The 24,631-nt window shown below is 42.0% G+C and overlaps 1 protein-coding gene across 1 annotated transcript in view; it reads right to left on the minus strand.

Moving 5' to 3' along the window:
* C5H1orf21 (chromosome 5 C1orf21 homolog) overlaps positions 1–18,605 on the minus strand; it is an 85,307-nt gene extending 66,702 nt beyond the window's left edge. Inside the window, exon 1 of the mRNA XM_075711198.1 lies at positions 18,485–18,605. Coding sequence (XP_075567313.1) covers positions 18,485–18,578 — 94 coding nt within the window. The 5' untranslated portion in view covers positions 18,579–18,605. The remainder of the gene's footprint in view (positions 1–18,484) is intronic.
* Positions 18,606–24,631: the final 6,026 nt, after the last annotated feature.

The following is a 24,631-nucleotide window of genomic DNA, read 5'->3' on the forward strand; positions in this document are numbered from 1 at the left end:
GCACAAGGCAGATGTGGCTGCTAGGGTTGGGTTTTTTTGGGGAAAAAAAGAGATCGTATATATACTGTATTCAGTATAACAAAAACCAGACCCTACATGGAGGACTTCTGCAGTATTGGAAGGACACTTGCCCTAAAGCTAGGCAAGATAGGGGTAGCTCTTTTCTAAGGTGTCGAGTGGTTCCTACTACAGACCCACGTCACACACCGTACTTTATGAAATATTAACTCCCTCAAGGGTGATGCGTACTTGAAACTAAACTGGAAAACTTTAGCAAATTCCCTTCTCCTTTATCAGGCCCAAATCATGACAGCTTTCAACAGCGTTCCTCTGGGACCGACAGGTTTGACAGGAGCGCAGCTCCATTAACTTCAATGGACGTCATCTTGATCTTTGTTGCTGTAGAAGCACAAAAACTCACATTGCCATACTAACCCATCCTTCACTAATGCTGTCAGGCATTTCCAGTTCTGCAAACCGCTTGCAGCTCTCAATCCTTTGGGTACCTTTGTCCTCTCACACGGGTCCAGCCTGACTTCTGCCTGAGGGAGAAGGTGCTGTTCCAACACCTGCGATGCCACTGCTCGTCACATGCCTTAGTTTATGTACCTTGGGTTTTTCTGATTTCTTTTCCCTGTGATCTGATATAGTGGCAGATGATGACAAAGCCATAATTTAGTTCCCTTGTTTCTGTAGGTTTAATTTTTTAGTTTGGTACATGACTTGCAGAGACACACCACTGTGTGTAGGACTCGAGTAGCTGAATCAAGGAAGTCATTACTTGGTTTCTTCTACTACGCGGTTTCTTCTTGGCCAAGAAGTTCGCAAGGCTACTCTACATTTGGACTGTCACACAGTCTAAGTACTGTGAAAACTATAGTTGTATGTATAATTTTCTACCACATTATGCATAAAGGATCGTGTTAACTAACCTTGCACCAGGGGCACAGGCCCACTACAGTGTTATCTGCTAGGTCTACCTCTGTGGCAGGTAGGTCAGAGGAGTACTTTGGCAGGGGAAAAAATACATATATATTGGTGTGCAAACAACAGAGCTGTTTTGTGAGAAGTAATTTTTCCATAAAGATTTCTGCTTCATATGCAACCTCTCTGTCAACACCACATGGAAAAAAAAATGACAACTCACCATGGTTTGCACAACTGGCTTCCTTGCACGCAGGTCATCCACCCCTGGGTCTACAGACTGAGGGGGGAGGACAGTTCACCAGTCAGGGTAAAACCTAAAGCTTTTCCTGCTCTAGCTCAGACTTCCTCTGTGCTTCTTGGTGTTAATTCTGTTCACACAAAGAGAAGTGTCAGAAGATGCATGAACAAGTTGAAGACGGTGAGTACCCAAACCCACTTGAAAAACAATTCTTGGGGATAAGGGGGCTCATGGATGTGCGTGCATGTGGTAGGGGGAGGATCAGAAATCTTAAACCCCCCCCGGAACCTGTGAAGGAAGGCAACGCTCTGCTGCTGCTCTGCTGCATCACAGGGCCCTGACAAGAAGGTCAGAGACCCTCTGGCCAACTCTGCCAACAAATCCCTCTGGCCAGGGACATGCTGCCAGCGGCTGGTTCAAGCATGGGGAAATGTACCACAACCTCAGAGGCCATTTTGTTACCTCAGAAAGACTCTTAAAAATACAACCTCAATATCCTAAAATCCAGTTACTGCTAAACACACAATTTCCACCTCGCTTGCATGGTACCATCTTTAATTACACAATTTCCAGATATTTCAAACTCCCATTTGTATTTAAGATCTGAGGAAACTCCATATATAAGATGGTATTGAAAAAACAGCCACATGATTGTATAATTAAAGACTTTCATGCACTCTTCTGTAATTAAGAAGCCAAAAACCAGTTCCGGTGGTGTGCACTGATAACTGTCTTTCAGCTACCTAGATTTTTGCTTGCTGAAACTATATAGCTCACATATATACATATACACGTGCTTTTTTTTTTTTTTTTTTTTGCATTTAATTAACACGTAACTGAGCCAGACACCAGGTTGTTCAAAGGAAACCATTTCTCAGGTGGAGGAGATTACAGCTACAGTGCTCGGCAGGAAGGATACTCAGTAAATGCAATTATCTAGCCCACTAAAAAGATCAAATTGAGAAATGAAAGCAGGAGAGGAAACAAGCAGCAGAGAGATTAATTAAAGGAACAGACAGGAGGAAAACAAAGGGTCTGCGCCTTGAAAACATTGCTGTTCGTATGAAACCACCAGCTAGGTTTTTGGATCAAGGTTGCACGGTCCTGCCCCAGCATCCCCATACCACAACAGGGGAGCAGCACAGGGCTGGCCCCGCACAGCCCTTGAAGCATCTTGAAGGAGCCCTAAGTTCAGCATTTCTAATAACTTACTACTTTTAAACACCACAAACTTATTTTTAAACAAAATTGTGTGACCCTGCCCTGAAGAAAACATTCTGTGCCACTCAGAAACTGCAAAAGCAAAGCTTGAAGAACTGGCTTCACAGCCATAGACCTCTGTTGTGGAAGGGAGAGACAAGAGAACAGGAACAGCTGGGGAGCAAACATAAACTGCAACACAAGGGCTAAAAGTTCTACGATCCAACTAGGTGGCAAAAACCTAGCAAGCTTGTAGACAGTGGTAAAGACCTCCTCAGCCACGGAGGAGAGGCGGGTGCCATCCTCTTCCCTCTCCAGGCCACACCCTGGAAACGATCTTGATACCAATCCAAAAGTCATCACCTTGGCCAATCTAGATAGCACACTGCGGCCAGGTCGGAAAGGGTACTTCAACTCCATTTCACTGCTCCTTTTTTAGAATTCTCCCTTAGAAAGGAAATAAAACCCACCGAGCACTTACTATTTAATTCTTTTCAGGTTTTTCAGCATCATTAACAAAACTCCCAGTCTCTGCTGACTCTCCCCCAGCCAGCATCCATCTACATACTCCATTGAAAAACATTTATCCTTTTAGCACAGAACCTGTCAGGTCCTATTCAGATTCCAGAAGAAAACCCTAATTACTGTGAGCATCCCTTGTACAACAATGGAGGTCCTGCTCCTTACAGCCCCACTAATGTATTGACCAATTGCTTTAGACACCAAAAACCTCTCCTGAACTGAGCTGCCCCAAGAGTTCCCTGGAAAAGAGAGTCATTACCACTCCACACCCACAAAGTTACACATTTCCTATTATGAGAATCATGGAACTGTTTAGGTTGGAAAAGACCTTTAAGATTATCAAGTTCAACTGTTAAACTAGCACTGCCAAGTCCACCACTAAACCATGTCCCTAAGCGCCACATCTACACATCTTCTAAATACCTCCAAGGACAGCAACTCAACAACTTCCCTGGGCAGCCTATTCCAGTGCTTGACAATCCCTTCTGTGAAGAAATTTTTCCTAGTATCCAGTCGAAACCTCCCCTGGCACAATCTGAGGCCATTTCCTCTTGTTCTATCGCTTGTTACTTGTGAGAAAAGATCTGACACCCACCTCGCTACAATCTCCTTTCAGGTAGTTGTAGAGGGCGATAAGGGTCTCCCCTCAAGCCTCCTTTTCTCCAGGCTAAACAATCCCAGTTCCCTCAGCCACTCCTCATAAGACCTGTGCTCCAGACCCTTCATCAGCTTTGTTGCCCTTCTCTGGACACGCTCCAGCAACTCAATGTCCTTCTTGTACTGAGGGGCCCAAAACTGAACACAGTATTCAAGGTGCAGCCTCACCAGTGCTGAGTACAGGGGGACAAACACTTCCCTAGTCCAGCTGGCTGCACTATTTCTGATACAAGCCAGGATGCTGTTGGCCTTCTTGGCCACCTGGGCACACTGCTGGCTCATATTCAGCTGGCTGTCAACCAGCACACCCAGGCCCTTTTCTGCCGGGCAGCTTTCCAGCCACTCTTCCCCAAGCCTATAGCATTGCATGGGGTGGTTATAACCCAAGTGCAGGACCCAGCACTTAGCCATGTTGAACCTCACACAACTGGCCTCAGCCCATCAACCCAGCCTGTCCAGATAGAATCATAGAATTGTTTAGGTTGGAAAAGACCTTTAAGATCATCCAGTCCAACCACTAACCTAACACTACCAAGTCCACCACTAAACAGAGATCCCTCTGTAGAGCCTTTCTACCCTCAAGCAGATCAAAGTCCCACCCAACTTGGTGTCATCTGCAGACTTACTGAGGGTGCACTCGATCCCCTCATCCAGACCATTGATAAAGATATTAAACAGAACTGGCCCCAATACTGAGCCCTGGGGAACACCACTTGTGACTGGCCACCAACTGGATTTAACTCCATTCACCACAACTCCTTGGGCCTGGCCATCCATCCAGTTTTTCACTCAGCAAAGCGTACACCTGTCCGAGCCATGAGCAGCCAGTTTCTCCAGGAGAATGCTGTGGGAAACTGTATTAAAGCCATTACTAAAGTCTAGGTAGACAATATCCACAGCCGTTCCCTCACCCACTCAGCAGGTCATCTTGTCACAGAAGGAGATCAGGTTAGTCAAGCAGAACCTGCCTTTTCTAAACCCATGCTGGCTGGGCCTGATCACCTGGTTGTCCTGTACGTGCCATATGATGGCACTCAAGATGATCTGCTCCATAACCTTCCCCAGCACCCAGGTCAGACTGACAGGCCTGTAGTTCCCCAGATCCTCCTTCCGGCCCTTCTTGTTGGGCCGTCACATTTGGGCATCACATTTGGGCGTCACATTTGCTAACCTGCAGTCAACTGGGACCTTGCCGGTTAGCCAGGACTGCTGATAAAGGATTGAAAGTGGCTTGGTAAGCACTTCCACCAGCTCCCTCAGTACCCTTGGGCAGATCCCATCCAGCCCCACAGACTTGGGTGTGTCCAAGTGGTGCAGCAGGTCGCTAATCACTTCCCCTTGGATTACGGGGGCTTCATTCTGCTCCCTATCCCTGTCTTCCAGCTCAGGGGGCTGGGTACACCAAGAACAACTGGTCTTACTATTAAAGATGGGGTCAAAGAAGGCGCCTTTTCCTCATCCTTTGTCACTATGTTTCCCCTCGCAACCAATGAAGGATGGAGATTCTCCTTAGACCTCCTTTTGTTGCGAACGTATTTATAGAAACATTTTTTATTGTCTTTTACATCAGTAGCCAGATTAAGTTCTAGTTGGGCTTTGGCCCTTCTAATTTTCTCCCTGCATAACCTCACAACATCCCTGTAGTCCTCCTCAATTGCCTGCCCCTTCTTCCAAACATCAAACTCTCCTTTTTGTCCTGAGTTCCAGCCAAAGCTCTCTGTCCAGCCCTGCCAGCTTGTCTTTCGGCACATTTTAAAAATTATATATTTATATATATTGTTTTTTATATATGTTATTATATTTATTTTTTATTATATTGCAAATACATGATGAGGTGTCTTCAGTATTCTTATCAATAAAAAACCTGATTCCTCTTTACTTAACAAGTAATGCCATTCTCAATCAGTCAACTATTAAATGAGATTGTTACCTTGCAACGTATGACTTTTCACGTCCTTTCTGGCATAGTAGCTTTCTTCCATTAATATTAGTCTATCCAATTTTCACTGGTCATGTACCTCAAAGAATATTTGTAAATCAACAACTATTTCATTTTTATTAATTGCATAATGAAAGCGATAGAATAATTATCCAGGACTAGCAACATACTGGAGATTCCTGATGAGCACAAATGTCTCCTCATTGCTAGTATTTCTGTAAACCAAGAAGGGAGGAGGAGACTAATGAAGACTTAATTTATAAAATACAGCACACATTTCCAGATGCAAAAGATACGAAAGTTAATTACATTACTTTACTTACAGGCCATCCGAAGAGCTACAAAATTAACCTATCAGAAAGATTAATATTTTACTCTGGTTATATTGTTCAGAGTTAATTTGTTAGCTTCAAAAGACGGCTACTTCCCCAACCAACATCCATGTTGCAAAAGCTTTATCTAAAGCCCCCAAAGCAAATACCTACCACGCACATGGCGCCAACAGAGGCGTATCATTCAAGCAATCAATGGTAACGATGGGAACACCCTAAGAAATTCCTGTAACTGGAGTGACACCGGGCAGCGAGGGACTCCCTGGCTCACAGCCCCGTCCAGTCACAGGAGATGTCTGGTTTAACATCTCCTTCTTACCACATATGCCAAGCCAGAAATTAACTCCCAATTCTCTGCAGCACGTAGTTGGTGCTCTTCCATGCTGCCCCATACTGTTAACGATCTCCTCTCTTGTCCCTACTGTCATCACGAACATAGCCTGTTTATAAGGCTAGAAGTACTCGTCCCTGTTTGCTGCCTGCTGTCTTGCAACGACATCGAAGCCGCTCTGTGCAAATAATACATGAACACGCACATTTAGGATATGCTGGAAGTACAAAGATGACTGGGTGGAAAAGAAAAGAAAAAGAAATTTTAAAAAGCTAGTGATTTTCCATGCCTTTTCCCCTTCCCTCTGGGCAACACTTTTTAAAAGAAAGCAAAATATCAATGTGTGAGAAAAGGCAGTTTTTAATAATAGCTTTTAAAAAAAAAAGTGTGCTTAGAGTACTTATATTAGATGAGCACTTTCAGCCTAAAAAGATCTCAAGATGCACCCGGTTCCTACAGTTAGAAATTCGATATATAATTGACAACAAAATAAAGAGATAAAATATATGTAATTTTAATACATACAGCCATTAATAGAATTTTGGAGACTTCCATGAAAAACACCTACATCCCCTTTTTTCCCTTTGAATAGACCAAGATCATTCCTGAAACTATAAATCCTGAAACAAAGGCAACTTCATGCTATTTCCCAGTATCACAGAACATGAAGTGCTCCATGCCTCTGTCGCCTGAACAGCCCCTTGCAGTGCTCCTGTTACAAGAGCAGAAAGGAAATATATAATTTACGAGCACCCTAAACCTGATCCTTTTTGCCAGAGCTCCCCCTCATACAGATAAGAGGAAAAGGCACATGGCAGGGCGTGATTACATCCACTCAGCAAAAGCCAGGCTTTGCTTTTTACAAGCCCATGACGCAGCAATCTTAACATTTCAAAATTTTCCAATTTTTTCCCATATTTTTGGTGCAAGCTCAAGACAGAATGCCATCAGTCTTGGGCTTCAGACCAGGATAATACGTGACCGCTGGGTTATAGGGTTTATTTAAAATACCCACAATGTTTCAGTGTTTTGGAGAAGTACCTAATGGAAAAGTGCCTCCTACGTTAGCAAATGGATGTTTCGCTGTAGTCTGAGCACATAGGACAATGAAGCATTCTGGCAGCTTTTTAGAAATCAAAGTTTCATAGCAACTAACTTGTAAAGGCATCTTTGGCTGTGTACGTGAGGGTACACAAATACTTACTGGTCAGGGATCTTTTCCTTGTATTTAATAGGTATTTCTACCAGCATTCCTATTACAAAATTACAGCCTTGTGTTGCTGAAATGAATACGCATCCATGCAGCTTCACAAGGCTTACCTGGGGAATTGGAGAACTATCCCCCAGACTGAAATTTTCCTGGCCAAATTTCAGTCTTTGGGTTTTGTTCTTTTTCTTTTTTTTTTTTAAACTTTGTGGCTAAGTGATACAACACTTGGAAAATGACAAAAGGAACACTGCAGTAATTGAAAGTATGTGGCATTTTTACAACGATTTTTCCTCATTTGCCTACACGTAGGCAATGAATGCCAAGGATTCTGTCTTTAAAAGATTAAGTAAAAAAAATAAGTTTGTCTGTACCATAAAATAAACGGATTTCCTTCAGCACCAAGGCTGCCAGAAAATACATCCTGGCTTCTTTCTAGCAGATACCAAAGGCGGATGTATGCCCCTATTTATAGTACACTAATGCAATTGTGAAATGCATGTACCCCATACACTTTATTTGTATTCAGCTTTGACTATACTCTTCATCGAGCTAAGAAGCTTGTGGGAAGGGTCATGCCCAAGACTAAAACTAACTTAAACTCTGCATACCAGCTGCTTGCAGAGACTCAGGGGTGCCCTCAGAGGCCCCCCATCCTCTGGTACATTTCCTTTGGGTGCTCTGACACCAACAGGCAGATTGCAAAAGCGAAAGCTTACATTACACTAAGAAGCAGGGAAGTTACGACCTGCCTACGATTAATTTCTCCCCCCACAATAGGGATAACAACTGTTTCTCCACCTTGGTTCACCTTTTCTCTTTACACTATAAATCCCCACTAAAGGTGCCGAGTCTGATTACGTTCGTATCATGCCAAACCCAGAAGACACCAGGCTGGAAACCCAGGCGTTGCTGCAAAGCAGCTAATGAACAGTGGCCGTACCAGGGAAAGTCTGTATAAATGCAGTGCATTTACACTAAGTAGAATGACATTGCAGAATAATTCCCTCATCTAATACCATGACAAAGGGTTGTAAACATTGCAAGACGGTTAACTGCCAGAAGAAGATAACCATAGAGTCTGAAGGCTATCTAGTTAATTTATGGATACCTGCTCTAAGTCCAGCTCTTTTTTAGGCGTCAAGCAATTTTAAATTCATTCCTACGCAAGAGAAAAATTTACAAAACTATGGTTTCACAAAAAATAAAGTAGGAGTCACCCCCTCTTTATTCAGTTTTCCTATTGCAAAATGACCCGCACACATTTTCAGCCATTCCAAAGCTAAGTTGAATGCTTAAGTTAAATGTTTGATGTCAAACCAGATACTAACGTTAAAGGGCTGCAAAGAAGAAAGATACTTTGCATCTTCTGGCTAGATAGCAAACATGGTTTAAACTACAGGGATTATTTTTTAAGCTAAGGGTCATACACTACTATATCTGCTCAGTCATCTGACACAATAATCTCAAAAAGCGGCAACAAAAAATAAGAACCTGTTTTGTTAAATTTAGTCAGTTGTTCTCCGCTTACAGGTAGGAAAACATCAGCAACATTTATATGGCAAAGATCTCCTATCATTTGAGAAAGTAATCTCATTTAGGATCTTTCTGATTTTTTTTTCCAAAGGAAAGAACTGAAATAATAGGAGACAGAACTCCGAATATGCACCATTTTTTGTTATTGCTCGTTTTTTGCTTCCTGCCAGGAGAAGTCATGACTAAGAACGGGAAGGTTTTATCTGCTAAATCAGTGGTCAATTGATATAAATGCCGTGTGCCCTCAAAGCAGCCTTGCAATGCGGCTAAGGGCATAGCAATGCAAAACCTCACTCTGCCAGTGACTGAGAACACTCCTCTAGCATGTAAAAACAAGTGATTTGTTTCTGTGCATCTGCTGGGTCAATCTGCTCCCTAGCACAGGTTTGCTCACTGGTGGTGGATGTGATCAGCTTCCGAGGGTCAGTGTTTTCTTCTCCTTTCTTTGTACTTTGACTTAAAACAAACAAAAAGCTTGTGTAGCTGTAAGGTCAATGGTATGAAAGAGGTGGCAACTGCTGTGTGAGGTACGAAGATAGCAACAGGGAAGTATGACATGCCTTTATCCACGTTCAGACAATTGCTAGCTCAGTCATGCCCAGTCCTGATAGACTCCAGAATGCTATCAAAACAGATGTTATTCATCATAATGTACACAGCACTGCAGGGTGGGGACAAGCTTTTTAACTCTCCCTGAAGGGGAACCCCACTGCTACCACTAGCGATGGGTTGCACAGGGATTACTATACCTGACCAAGGAATGTCTTCAACCACTGTTGCTTGACTTCATGGAAAAGACTTACAACTAAGCAATTTTCCAACACCCAAGTATGCAAAGAGGTACTCTGTCGTCACTTCTGAACTAGTTCTCTTCACTGCTGGATCAGTGAAACTAGATGCTGAAAACCAATCTTGTTAAAAGGGGCAAGGTATCTTCTTGGAGCCTACAGGAACCTTTCCATTGACTTGGATCTCATCCCTAAGAACCACCACACCAGCATTTCTCCACTTGCAAGTAAAAACAAAAGGGGGAGGAGTAGGAGAAGAGAGAGCTAGTTCAATCACAGTCATTACATAGAACTTACAATTAATGGACAGATGCTGTCGGGGCCCTGAGTGCACTGAGAGGCCATGACCAGCCTCACAAAACCCCCACTTGCACATTCTGCCCATGGATCCAGGAGCTCTGTTTCAGCAGAGGCTTGGGCCTTCAGTCCTTGCCAGAGCAGGTCTGCCTGTCTGCAGTCCTGCCTCTGGTCCCATCTCTTGGAGGGACCTCAACCCCACATCGAAGGTATCTTGTCTCCTGAACAAAGCCCTCAGGCAAGCTCTAGCTTGTCCCCACCCCTGACTCCAGCCTCGTCTCCTGATGCTCCTCACTGCACTCCCTGGATGGACCCTGGACATGGTTCATTGCTGTGCCTGGGACTGCTGACGGACCCTGTCACCAGCACCCAGCTCTGGCCCATGTTCAGGCCCTGTAGGACTGTGCTCCAACAGTGAGGGCACTGCAGGTGCTGGGGGCACCCTCAGCTCCCAGCTCACCCCCCCTCATTAGGCAACCCTGCTCCTGCTCCAGGAGAGGTACTGGCCCATTTCACTTTCTACAAAAGGCTCTTTTTATATTATTTATATATCTCTACATATTTACTTGCTGGAGATGGATGAAGAGCTTGTTTTGCTACTACTCTCTGAGCAAACCCACAGCCCAGAACAGTTTCTTCCTTATACTGCAAAAGCAGTACCTTTTCCAAGAGAGCTATAAGATGAGCCAATTCTATTCACAAAAGTTGAAAATAAAGAGTTTTAATTCATGTGGAAAACACTTTCTTTGTATACATTGATCACAAATACATGACTAGACAAAACCTGAGGGTGGGGTTCAGTTTTGTTTTGATTTTTTTTTAAAACCCTGTTGCTTCCTCATGGGAATAAAATAGTAAATTATTGACGCACCAAGGGTGTTCTCACAGTTACGCAAGTATGTCATAAACCTAGATAATAAATGCATTTTTATTACATTTCCCACATGAACATAGCGCCAAAGTGGTTTTTGGTTCTATTCTTCTCTCTCGCTTCCTGAAACGTATGTTTAGGATTGACCCATGTTTACTTAGATAAGAAGCAGGCTATTACCAAATTGTGTTGGAACAGAGTGGATAAAAATAAGGATGTTGTTAAACTAAAAAAAAATATCATTTCAACTGAAATAAAAGTGTGAGGAAAAACACAGTCCAGTATAATCCTGGAAGATGCTCATGCACTTCAGCCCTGTGCTGCAATGCACTCATCTGCTTTTCTTTAGCTTTCAAGCATTGAAGCAAGATCTACTTTATAACATGAGCTGCTGAAATCATGAACAACATGAAAGCTACCCTTTCAGGAATTCAGCCGGAATTTGAATTTAAGCAATGACAATCTCCTCCTTTGAAACTCACTGTGATATTTAAAGTTTTGCATCCCTGAGACCGGGTTTTCAGAGAGCAGGTGGCTACATGCCACTCACTTCCATGGAGTTCAGATTAAGCACTGCATGGAAGGAGTGCCTGTGGTTGTACCAGAGATATTTGTTCATGTTGGAAAATGTCTTTAAAAAGGTTATTGTCTCAAAATATCCAGTATGGTATTAGCACACTGCATGGTGCTGGTCCCCTTATGCATAATCACTACTGTCCCTAAAATGAGTAAGGTCTGACATTGCAGAAGCATGTCAGGACAGCCAAATGAGCTGGAGAAATTAATATTTGAGTGCTAACCAGCTGACCAACAGACTCAATACAATAAAAGCTGCCAGGCAAAGTGAGCTGTGTGTTTGTGTGAAGCCTAGTGCAGCAAGACCTTCTGATCATGGTACGCATTCACGGTCAATGTGACAGAAGTTATATTCCTTAAGCTATGGCTTTCCAGAGAGTTTCAGCTCAGTAATGGCCATGCTGTCTTTCAGAAGAAATAATTTCTTGCTCTCAATTTTAGCATTTTTATTTGCCAATTCAGGGAAAGTGAGAGCTAACAGGAAGGTGTTATTCACTGAAAATACTTCTAATATATTTTTCCCCCCTTCAAATTTTATCTAAAAACTTCCCAACTTCAGAACTTCAAATGGCCAGAAGACAACCTGCAGAATTTTGTGCACAGGAACTAAGTGGAGAAAGGCAGGTTTAGGAAGTTGATCTCATATTAAACAAGGACGTCTGAACAGTCTGTTGGGCTCACAGATATTTTAAAGTGTCCTGTGCAACAACCTGAGCCTGAAGTTTTGAATAAGATAATAATTCTAGGCCTGTTAATCAACAAAAGAGCCTTCAAAACAAACTAATCCCTACAAAGGTTTGAGCACAACATTTTTGGAGATGCTGCATATTTAGGAAAGCTAAGTCATAGTCTCAAATTCCCCTTCCTATTCTCTTCCTGTATCCAGTGGACATGTTGTAAAAGTTTCAAATATTTCAGCATCTTTTGGCACTTACTTCAAATGCACACGGCATACATCAAAATAAGTCAGAGCTCTGCTGTCTTGGGCAGCAGACTGAGATTCCTCATGTCTGCCCTGTCTTATCCATGTGGGTAAGAAACAGTTGACTGTCACAAGGCAGGGGTTAGCAGAAGGGAGACAAACCCATAAAACATACAGGAAGAAAGAAAACACCAACATAAGAAAACTCATGACGAGTTGATAAAGATTTTGGGTTTTAAATGGTGGTATTGGTGAACAGGAAGCCAAATAAAGCCACCTCCTCCCAGTCCAGGTATGGCAGCTACAGAGCAGTATTTGTTTCAGGTAGCTAAGCTGAACTCCTTGATTTGGCGAGAGAAGGGAGTCCTCTCTGTGAATTGGATTGTTGCTTTCCTGACACTGCCGACCAAATGCCACCATACAGGACAAGTCAGTACTTGCCATAGTTAAATACTCTAACTTTCTTGCTTGGCTTTTGAACTATGGCATTTTCAAAAGATTTGGGAAGAAGTATCAACACAGGAGAAAAGCATTGAAAAAAACAAGTGAGGAAGAGCAGAGAAGAGATAAGGGCATGCATGTCTGCAAGTGGTCTGACATCAGGCCCCTCACACATCTTCTCCATGCTGTCCATCTCTAAAACAAGGGTGGGTCTGTAATACAAACCAGGGAAGTTGTGAATATGATTACACTAGAGGTTCTGAAGCCGTCGGATACTATGTGCATCAATCAGTTTTTCAATCTCATTATGATACCTCAATGCTAAAGATTTCCTTTTCTAGCATTCTCCCAGCTGCTCTGAGATAAGTCAGTTTATAAACTATTGTGCTTTGCATTCAACTTTATTTAGACTGCTTTAGCAATCGGGGCTGCTGTTAATAACAGAAATCCTATGCAGCAATTGCAGCATGGATATTCCCAATTTGCCAGAAGATTCTTACCTGCCATGTTTACTCTCACTTTTGCAAAGCACTTAAGAGCTCCATACAGATGTCTGGATTAGCCTCTTGGATTAAAAAACAGATTCTAAAATCAGGTTCTCCCCCCCAAATCACATTACCAGTTATTTTCTTACACAAAAAATAACCTCCTCCCCAAATAAACATCCCATGATTTTTTAAAAGGCACAAATAAAATCTACAAGAGACATCATATTATTAAAACATATGCTGAAATCAACAATGCTCAAGGCTCTATCATGCCATTTTGTTTTTCACTGGTATTTACATTATTATAGTTCTTATGTATTGCCATGGAAATCAGCTTTGAAGTGGAATGATGAATAAATGAAGATTTATTATTACTATCCTTATTAGAGGGATTTTAAAGTCATTAGAGACCAACAAGATATAATAATCATATTATATTCAATCTTCTCTAGAACATCTCCTTTGATAGGCCTGCTAACTCAATTATTTAAATATATATTACAGCAAAATGCAGCATGCCTTCTACAGTTTGGGATAAGATGGAAATTTTTATGTTTTGTTCTCAGTTAACCAGAATTTGTTCCTATAGAGTTCATGGGTTTCACAGTGGGTTTCTCAGTTTTAAACACTAGAGTTTGGAATTTACATTGAACACCTGGTTCAATGTGTCTGCTCAGTTGAAAAAAAAGGTTAAAACATGAGGAGAAAATAATGCACTGGAGCACAATCTTAGCCTGCAGTGACTTTTAAAAGTAAAAAAAAAAAAAAATCCTCACAGAAGTGGTGATCTCTCAAACAGTCAATAGACTTGGCTTCAACCAACCACCACCAAGCAAGAAGGAAAAAGCATTTAGAGGCTTTGAGGAAGAACAGAAGCAGAACTGCACCACTCTGAGCAGTTCAGAAAATAGTCTCTGGATTCAAAGTGACATCTATAGTTGAGCTGATTAGAAAAAAAAAAATCCAAACACAGTATACCTGGAAATTATCTCCTTTTGTTCTAAAGAAGAGTGGATAAACCCTAAGACAAACATCACAACCCCTGAAGAAAGCTTTGGAAATGTTAAGTGGTCTTCTAGACAGGCCACCTTCTGAGGGCTTGGAGGGAGGGCTGCAAAACAAGTGTAAGGCTCGTGGCATGCAAGCTGAGTGACAACAAAAATGCAGAGGGCAAAGCTGCAGCCCTGTTGGTGCTTGTAACTCCTGCATGGCTTCTTTGCCTGCTTCTCCCCTGAAAGGAAGAGGAAAAAGTGCTGAAGGACTAGAAGTGTGTTCATAGCAAAGGAAGTCAAAGTTGGAGATGCAGTAATGATGCTGTTCTGGCAACTTCTGCAACGTGAACAGAGAATTGTTATCCAAGCCACAGAAAGCAAGGAGCTGCACAGCAATTACTTTCCACACCTCCTTTACTCATGAAGTCCTGTACCATGAGCTTACCGCAAATGAGAAGCTTGGAGACACCACCATTTACGCAGTTCTGAGACCACCTTGATGTCTTCTTCAGTTCAGACAACTAAGGATTGTTGTACTACATGAACTGCAGACCTCTTTCACAGGAAGAATCCATGTTTAACTACAACCAGACAGGTCTTGTCTGCTCACCCCTAGCACTCTCATTATAGTTACACCTCTTTTCCATCAGTTACAAGAGGGAACCTCATAACCCCAGGCTATGACTAATCCCCTTCTCTGCCCTCTGAAACTTCCATCATTATTCAACCTTGACAGCAGAGATGGTACAGAGTAGCCACTGGCTCTGTATCACTGTAGGCTGGCACTGGCAGTTCTTATTGCCCAGCTGGAAGACAAGCGCAATGGTAATGATGACCATCTAGTTCATTCCTCAGTAAATCCGCTTGCTACCTGTAGAGCTGCAACTACAGCAGTGGAGAGAGACAGGAAAGCTCTCGAGCACCAGAGAAGATGGAATTCACCAAAAATCACATGAACAACTGCACTTATTTGTGGAAAAAGGGAAAGTGAAATGTGGGAAAGTGAAAGGTTTTCAGCTATGTGGCTAATGCCTTCAGCCACACACAACAAAAATCCCCTAGTGGCAAAAGCCCCCAGCAGCCTAAGGCAAAAGTAAGAGCAAAACTGGCTAGAACCAAATAAAGTATTTTCATACCTCCCCTCACCAAAATGACCTATTTAATGTAAAAGCAAGATGGAAAGTACAATCCTTTCTGTTGACTCTTTCTGCCTGCAACTTGTCTGGGGATGATGTTCCAGGAAGAAAGAAGAGTACTGTTTTCATCTCAGGTGTTAGGCAAACAGCAAGGGGCAACATACTGTAAGCCACGTCTTTCAGATCACACCAGCTGCCCAGGGAAGGCAGCACCAGCACTGAGGTATTTTCCTTTAATTCTGTCATTGCTGTTCCAAGTCTTTCAGGATTTTCTGCACTTGTGAAACATCTGAGGCAATCTGGGCTACTACAACTACGAAGCTTATACCTGCTAGTTCTGCACAGGTGCTTTATGTCAGATTAGTCCCCAGATGTGAACACTGCAAGTGTTCATCATCTACAAACATCATCATTTATGGATACTAATATTCTCAGGATGTTATCAGTACTATCACTACATCAGCCACCTTCCAACCCCACTCATCATCTCTGTTTCTTTACCTTGCTGTCTCCTTCCCCAAAACCTCTTACCGATTGCCTCTAATTCCCTTTCCATTACCTTCTTGCTCCTCATGAACCACCCGATTTCCCTGCCACTCACCTTGGTCTTGCTCTGCCTAGTCATTCTGCAGTTAATTTTTGATCCCTACAGGCTGCAGAGATACTTTGCTCTTGGCCACTGTCTGGATGAGACACTTCTATACCCTCCCAGCAACAAGCAAGGAAACATTTAGCAGCTCTGGGCGCCTGGAACAGGATGGGGAACACATGATGGAAGTGCTGCAGTGCTTTTTAACCTTTGTTGACTCTGCAGATCCTCCTCTATCTCTGGAAACTTATTCTGCTAAGATTTGTCATCCTAGCTGAGATAGTCTGTTCAAATCTAGCATAAATACGCTCTCTCCTGCCAGGGAGTTGATGACGACAGCCCTCTGATACGGCACTGACTTCCTCCTTGATGACTTAAGGAATAACTCTGCGAATATGTTACATGGAATTAATTTGGGACTAACAACATGAAAGTTTAATAGAAAATTAAGTGGGCAGAATACTCTGAGCTTTCAGATCTAACTCGTAACAAACAATGCAATTGCCACTATGATTTCCAACATGGAAGAAAGAGGAGAGGAATAGCATTCAGTCTCCTATGAAAGAGCTCCAGGCATTTGGCAAGTCCAGAAGATGGTTAAGAAGGACAATAAATATGATGTTAAGGTGTATTTTTCTTGCCTCTCTTATATTGAAAAATTGTGTTCACTGGACATGTGAAGCTTGTGGCTTCCTGTTGATCATTTATAAGTCCCAAAAGGACAGCAGTAAAGCCAGGTACACTCCACCTCACCTTTCTCATACATCCAATTCCTGATCTGGAGGCCGCCCCTCAGCAGCAAGAGAAAAACGTGGGTTTTGTGCTCATTCTGGTTACCATTCAACAAATCGTTTTAAGTCACAGACTCCAACTCTTTGCTAATAAAGGATCAGTCATTGAACTGGATCTTTAGCAATGACAAACTGCATACCTAAACTATGTGCCAGAAAATGGTTAACAGCAGGTAGTATTCCTGATATTGGTACATTTCTGTAAAATAGGGAATGATTAACAGCCCTCAAATGGATTCCATAGCTAAATGATACCACTGACAGCAGTCCATGTCTATAAAGTGGGAGCCCTTTAAAATTCCTTTGGTCTTCCTGATCCTCTGCCTCCAGAAGTTACTTTAGGTTTCCTGTCATTAAAGTTATGATCTTTGGCCCACAACATGCAGTTAAACAAAAACAAAAAAAAAAAAACAAAAACAAAAAAAAACAATGCTGAGACACACATATTGCCAAAAATTGCTCCCTCACTAAAGGTCAGCTAAAATATGAACTCAAATTCCTTTGAGAAACTAATAGAGCTCTTTGTTCATGACAGCACTTAAAGCCTGTTTTAAATAAAAGCAATACACTGAACTCACAATTCCAAAACCAGCATCTCTCAGGTTAGTGAAGGAGCACATAGAGAAAAATAACCCATCATTTAGGCCTGGAGTTTGCTGAACAACTACTTTCTCTTCAGAGTATGCTTCTAGGTATTCTTACTTTAGGATCCACTGTTGGGAGCAAGCTAGCACCCAGAAAGGTTGAAAAAGTGAAATATCATTGCTTTTGAAATTGAAGGGAGATATTTTTTGCCACTAGATGCATCATTCCCACTTCTACACAAACAATTGCTATAAAAACCACCAGAGAAGTTTGGCGTACTCAGTAGCAATGCACCTATTTTAAGGATAACAGTACCAAGTTAGCTTATTCACAGCTGACTTAACTTTCAGATAGATATCTGGGCAGATCTAGAAATCTAATTTCTGAACAGTCTTCCAGATAATTCCTAACATTTAAAAATTTGAATTATTGTTTAGATCATTATCTAAAAACCACTTAGTATATACTAACAGAACCTGGCAGAGGGGGAAAATCATGAAGCTGACTACACATTTGATCTTATACAACTTTCCTGATGCACAAGTGTCTGTAAGAATACCTGGATCATAGACCAGTCTTCCCACACAGTAAAACAGATGTTTTCATCCCACGTTCAGAGCTTCCCAGTACCAATGAATCCCTCACAGAACGTTATTTCTAGTTTCATTGTACCCGGTTTGCTATAGGATTTCAGAACTAATGTTTTATTGCTTTACAGGACAACAGTGTTGAGAAATTATTTTTCTTACTGAACAGATTTTTATTCTTAGGAAATGAGTCAACTATTTTGGTACCCAATGACAAATACATAGCAGAGACACATATATAAATATGAGGGGGTTGTGCAACTCGTTGTCTTTGAACTATTCCAGGATTCATGGAGTTAAAGACAGTGCAGTACTGTACATCACTTAGAATGTTAATTTTCCACTAAGGATTTCACCCCATCCTCTATTTCAGGTGTCATGGTACTGTCCCTTGGAGGGGCCAAATGCACTATCATCGTAATTTATTTCAACATGCATTTTCCTCCATATTTCATGAAAGGTTAAGGCTCCCAAATATACCTTTCAGAACATTCATGATGCTGGGAGAAAGATGAAATCCTGCAACACTTACCACCAAACACATCTCCGTTCTGATAGTTTTTCCCTTTCTGAGTTTCCTCTTCGTTTTGAACAGTAGAAACATGCTTGGCGGAGGCACAGCCCATAGCTTCATTCAGACAGCTCCAGCTGGACCGAACCACAAATCATGTCTAGAGACGCACACTCATTGTTTAAAATATAATCCACCTTCCCACGTGGTTGTCAAGACGCTTTTACCTAAAGATGGCAAAAGAGAGAAAAATATTGACAAAAGGCAACCTCTAAACGTAGAGCTTTTACAAGACAAATAATGGGGTTTGCGAAGAGAAGTGCAAGAGCACAGGCTGTCTCCATTATCTTAAGTTGTTAAAACTGTATTCAATAAAACATCTGATAAAGGCAGATCATGATACAGGTAGACCAATCCTGCCTCAGAGACAGGAACTCAGAGTCTCCTCCAGCCCTATTCTTTAATCTGCGGCTTGAAGAAAGCAACACACGCACAGATATGCTTCCCACAGAACACAGCGATATCTGCTCCTCCTGTTCCTTTTACCAATCTACCCATCAAGCCAGATTTCTTACAAAGTGTTTTAGCAATTAAGAGCTGCTAATTGCAAGTGTTCAGACAAAATATCCCCCCAAATCAATTAAAGATCTTATGTTAATAGATGTGAAAGGTGATAACCAGCTGTATTATCTTTTTTCTATGTGATCATTACTCTACTGGATCCATAAAACCTCCACTGCTCAGAAAAGTAGCTATCCCCATTTTAGAGTGCAATAACACTCCCTGAACAATCCAGATGTCACATAAAACAAAAGAGGGAAGAAAAAGCTAGTTTATAGCTGCAATATTATATATGAAAAAAACCCAACCAAAAACCCATGAACTGTTTAATGACCAAATGGTTCCACACTCAAACAAAGCCAACTTCAAAGTTGGGTGAGATGACCTGGCTTGCCTTTCCACCAGCCAAACCTTTTGGAAGAAGAGAAGAGCTAAAGGAAAATGAGAACCACCCCTTTTCACCAAGCTGTTTAGTTCAGCTACAGCATAAGATCATACACACAATTTCTTAACTCACTACTTCCAGGTATTTACTTAAAAAGGATGTGGCTCATTTTACTTCATGCCGACCACAAGAATTTTATCTATAACGGCAGAAGGTTGCTCTTACCTAGGATATAGCAGTATCCATCCCACCAGAAATGTATAACCCCAAAGAAAATTTTTGAGCTTTATTTCCCTGGGTGCTCAGCATGAACAGCATGCCTGCCTGTGCCAAGGCAGCACCATGACACCTCAGGACATGGTTTATGGGGCCTCTGCAGCCACCCTCAGAGGGATTTCCCTGCGCATCCCCAAAGTCACAGAAATGAGGATGTGGCCAGCTGGGCTGAGAGCGATTCTGCCTCTGCCATTGCAGCCGCAGGTTCCCCGACAGGCAGCTTTTACTATGTAAGGGGAAGGACTGGATGCAGAACCACCTCTCAGTCCTACTTACAGACCAGCTTCCACCTTCCATCTTGCTCTGCACAGAAAAGTGGTTTTCTCCATTTAACGAGGGCGTTTCACGCAAAGTATACAACATATATATGCTCAATCCCTGTTCTAAGCAGGTAACCCTCCCTGTCACACCTCTGTGCATTTTTCTTTCTTTATGTTCCGTATATTCCCCAACATGCTTTCTCCTTTTTTCCTTCCTCCTGTATATGCACACTTGAGCATACATTTCTAATTACCCCATCCCTCTCTTCTCCCTTAGTCACAGCTAGCTACTCACCCAGAAACACAGTATTTTAAACCAGGCATTCATGCTGTTAGTGGGAGTGAGCAGATCCCTTTTTAACCCTTTATGGGTTTTTAACCAAGGGAAAAGGATGTGGCCGGCTATGGGGAAAAGAGCAAGGGGAGATCCAGTGTAACCCCAGAAAAGACAAGGCAGTGTGTATGTGGGACCACTAACAGGCTGTACGTGGGAGAAATCACTGCACACTGCAAACCCAGCATCTGTCGCAGAACAGCCGAACTGTGCTCACAGAAGTACCTGTTGAATGAATTATGCTGTTGCCTTATTCAAGTATTTTCCCCTCTTTCTTTTCTTCCCTTCTGTCTCTCAGCAGGGACTATTTACAAAAGGGAAACAGCTGTTTAGCAATAAAAACCAAATATATTTCATAACATAGCAGTGGGTTGGTTTTGGGAGGGGATTTTTTGTGAAGCCTTATACACAGCTAACATGCAGCAAAACACATTGCAAAATACTTAATCATTGATTAGTACCCAGGAGGGTGATGGTCCTGTCACCCAGGACCGGTGAGTTGTAGCTGCAATCGGGAGCAAAGAGACACAGAATTTGAACGCAGAAGGATAAAGCTCCTTGGGGGAGGGAAGCAAAAAATATCCACATTCAAATCTCTCCTGCAGTATCCTGGTAGCACATGCCAACCTTACTAAAAATATGGTCACGTTTGAAGGCATGCTGTGATTAGAGGAAACAAATGGGAATAAAAGAACTGGAAGTTTCACCTTTTACATTAAGAACAGTAATGACAGCAGTATCTGGAAAAACTACACAACTAATACTTGGATTATGGAGGCAATTTGACCTGGTGCCAATAAATTGGGCTGAGAAAGCTACTCCAAAATGACCTCCAAGGTAAGTTCAACAGACATTTCCAGGCACATTTCTTGGACTACTGTAAACACAGTGCAGCAAGACAGACAACACTGTGACATGTATAACTAACACAACCCAGAATTAGCAGACAATTTAAAATGGGGGGGGGAAGGGAAGGGAAGGGGGTAGAATGAGAGGAGAGAAAAGCAGCATTAATTTTACAAGAGATGAAATCTGAGATACATGACATCATGATGCTCTCCAGCCTTATGCTGCCCCCAGCCTTGGGGAAACCCCTCTTGCCTGAGTACTGAAGCCTACAGTGACGAGGTTCAGGTATAGGTCAGAAATGAGGTGCTGGTCCTTGTTCAGTGGGATGCCTGCAGAGGGTTTTGAGGATGTGAAATGCAGTACTTCAAAAGGCAGCAGAATAACGCATCCGTTCCGCCTCCTCCCCCACTTTTGCACAAGTGTAATTTTCCCTTTTGTCTTCCTGAGCATTTTGGGGGCATACAGATTTTTTAGAAGCCAAAAATAAAAAGAATGAGAAAACCTCAAACCATTTGCTGTTCATGTTCACCACCCACCATCATTAATTATCAAGATTTGAGAGGCAATTTACAAGCTCCAATCTGCAAAAAGCTAGTGAGAAAAATCTCTCAGGCAGATCAAAAGAGTCTACACCACCCTCAAATTAAATGCGGCAGGTTTAAGATTAACATCTTATGTGCGGGTCAAGAGAAGACTATAGACACTCTCAGACACTGTCCTTCATACCCCAAGTTTCTTCTGAGGTAAAAACAGTAGAGTTCAATTCTTAGAACAGAAGTTGCCTCTGGAAACCTTAAGCAATTCCTTTTTTTTTTTTTTTTTCCCTGAGGCATGTCTGTGTTGTGCTTTTTCTTTTACTAGCTCTTTCAACACTTCATTAATCCACTTCTCATCCCCTCACCTATTTCTGACAGTCACGTCCAAGGCTGCATCCTTGACAAAACACATTTTGCTTCCACAGCTGAAAACTAAACACAGCGGATGGAGGTTCTCAAGTGTTTTACAACAAATGTATGTTAATTCTGCTATTAACACAGGTGTATTTGTTTTAATCTTTATCACATTGAGATAACCAATTTTTCCTCTTCTTCAGGCTGCAGATACATCTAAAAGTTTCCTTCCGTGTTGACCACACAGGAAATCAGGTTAAAATTTCACAAAGCTCAAGGGATCAAAGCGGTGAGCTTCGTGCAACCATGAAAAAACCCTAAGCTACAAAGAAAAACCACACTGACTTTTTCTATAATACAACCTAGTCCAGGCAGAACCCAAGGATTTAACTTAGTGCTATTAATTATATTTATTTCCTAAAAGAAACAGGCCTGTTTGATTTCCATTTGATTTCCTCCCGCTCCCCCCAAAAGAAGAAAGCAGCATTGTGTTCTGAATTTGCCCTCCATGAGGGTTGATGAAAGTTTGTACCTGGGAGTCCCCCACTGCAATATCCCTCTTCCTCAGCTACCCTCCACCACCTCTACTAGAAAAGATGACTTCTGGGTTTTTTTTTCAACTGCCAAAAGGCATTTTTGAGCCAAAAAGATGGAGCTTTTGCCTTTGAAGTGCACCAATGGCCTAAGGAGGGGAGGGAAAAAAAGGATTTAAAAAAACCCCAAACGTGTATCATAAGCTCTCTTTCCCCTTCTTCAAATTATTCAAATGAGCATTGCTGGTGAATAGCATAGTTATATTGAAAATTAACCCACTGACTTGCTAAATGAACAGGGCAAGGTTACAGCAGAACCAGAGTTGCAAACACTCTGGAGTAATACCTTGCAGTGGCAGAAGAGGAAAAAGAAAAGTCAAAGTGAGTGGTGATGCTCTGTTCTTTTGAACCCACCGGCAGAACACACTCCCCTTTGGCCTGTTGATACTAATAGCCATGAAATTAAGCATTTTCTCCCCTTCTATGAATTGTTTGTCTCCGTGATGCAAAATTTCTGCGTTTATTACCACATTTCAGGATCCTATTGGAAATACACTGTTCCAGCCAGCTGCGTGAATGCAGCAGTAATCTGGCTGAAAGAGAAAAGAACTGAGTGTGGTGTGATAAAATCAATAACGCACAAGGAAACACAGAGAAAGCGCACCACAGTTTTACAGCATTTTACTCAAGCTGCACTAAAAATACCATCGACAAACTAAAACAGCCCAGCTACCCAGTGAGATGGTGGAACTGCCATTTGCATGTATCCTCTCTTGGGAAGCCGTGCTCAGCAGAAATCATGTTTTAAGCATTCACTTTTCAAAGAGCAAACAAGAGTACTGCAATTTCACAGCTAAAGAGACCCAACAGAAAAACCACAGAAGCTCATCTACCTAGTTTTTCCCAGCAGGGAAGGCTTGGTTTGAATTAATGCTAGTCATTCATATCATCAGGTTATTTGTCCTATTACAAGACAGACTTTGCCCCACTGAGGCTTTTCTTACCTTTTTATCAGCAAAATTAGCCTTATTTTTCTTTTCTTTTGTTTGCAATCAGCATTTCTGCTGACCCAATACATGTTTTTCGATGTATTAAAGCAACAAGTGACTTCCAAATAGAATGGCTCTCAACACTAACAGAATACATCTAGGGAGCATTTTCTCCTTATTCAGTCTCATAAGGAGAAATAGCACCAGTGAGTCCGTGGGAAGAGAATCCCTAGGAGATTTAGAAAATACAAATGAGGAAGAGAAGGGGAATTGCACTGCAGTCTTCCTCTTCATTCACACAGGGTGGAGTTAAAAAACAGTGTGAAAAGCCCAGCAACCCCAGAGCAAGATATGTCAGTCGCAGGACCTAGCATTTTTGCTGTTTCCAAAGAAAATAAATTAAATTTTATTTTCAGGTTTTTGGGGTTCAGGTTTTTTTGGTGTGGGTTTGTTTTTTTTTTAAAAAAAACTCAAATACTTTAGGATTAGTGATAGGAAGATTACCACCACGGTTACAGGATGCAGTTCTAGCATATTAATTTTTTTCCCCCTCTTTCTAGGAGAATTAATAGAGAAAATATTGAAGAGAGATGAGACTTTACAAGAGTATAGGCTGGCAATTCTGTAGGGTTTTTCCTCCTTGCACACAAACTAAAAACATACTAGAGACGGTATGTTTCTGGTGAGAAAGCAAAACTTTCATACAACATATTTCACCTGCACAGCCTCTTTCAAAGCAGTAGCAGTGCCATAGCTACTCTGTACCATAGTAGGTGCTGCTACTCAACCAGAATTTGCAAAGAATCAGGATGTTTATCCTACACACTTTCCCTTTGCAGAAAAACCAAGCACTTTTCATTAAAAATAAGATTTCATGACAATAAGCTGAGAACACCTTAAATATTTCCTGCTTCTGTATGACCAATTGCTATAGCTGTTACAAGGACATTACAGAACTGCGGTAGATTTCCACAACACACACAAAATGTTCACATGTGTGTTTGCTATCAGACACATTTCAGAGCCAGTTTCAGAGATGGTGGGTCATTACAGTATCTCAGTCCATTGCCCAGTAGTTCTCTTTTGGGTCA

Source organism: Pelecanus crispus, chromosome 5 (assembly GCF_030463565.1).
Source record: "Pelecanus crispus isolate bPelCri1 chromosome 5, bPelCri1.pri, whole genome shotgun sequence".
NCBI lineage: Eukaryota > Metazoa > Chordata > Aves > Pelecaniformes > Pelecanidae > Pelecanus > Pelecanus crispus.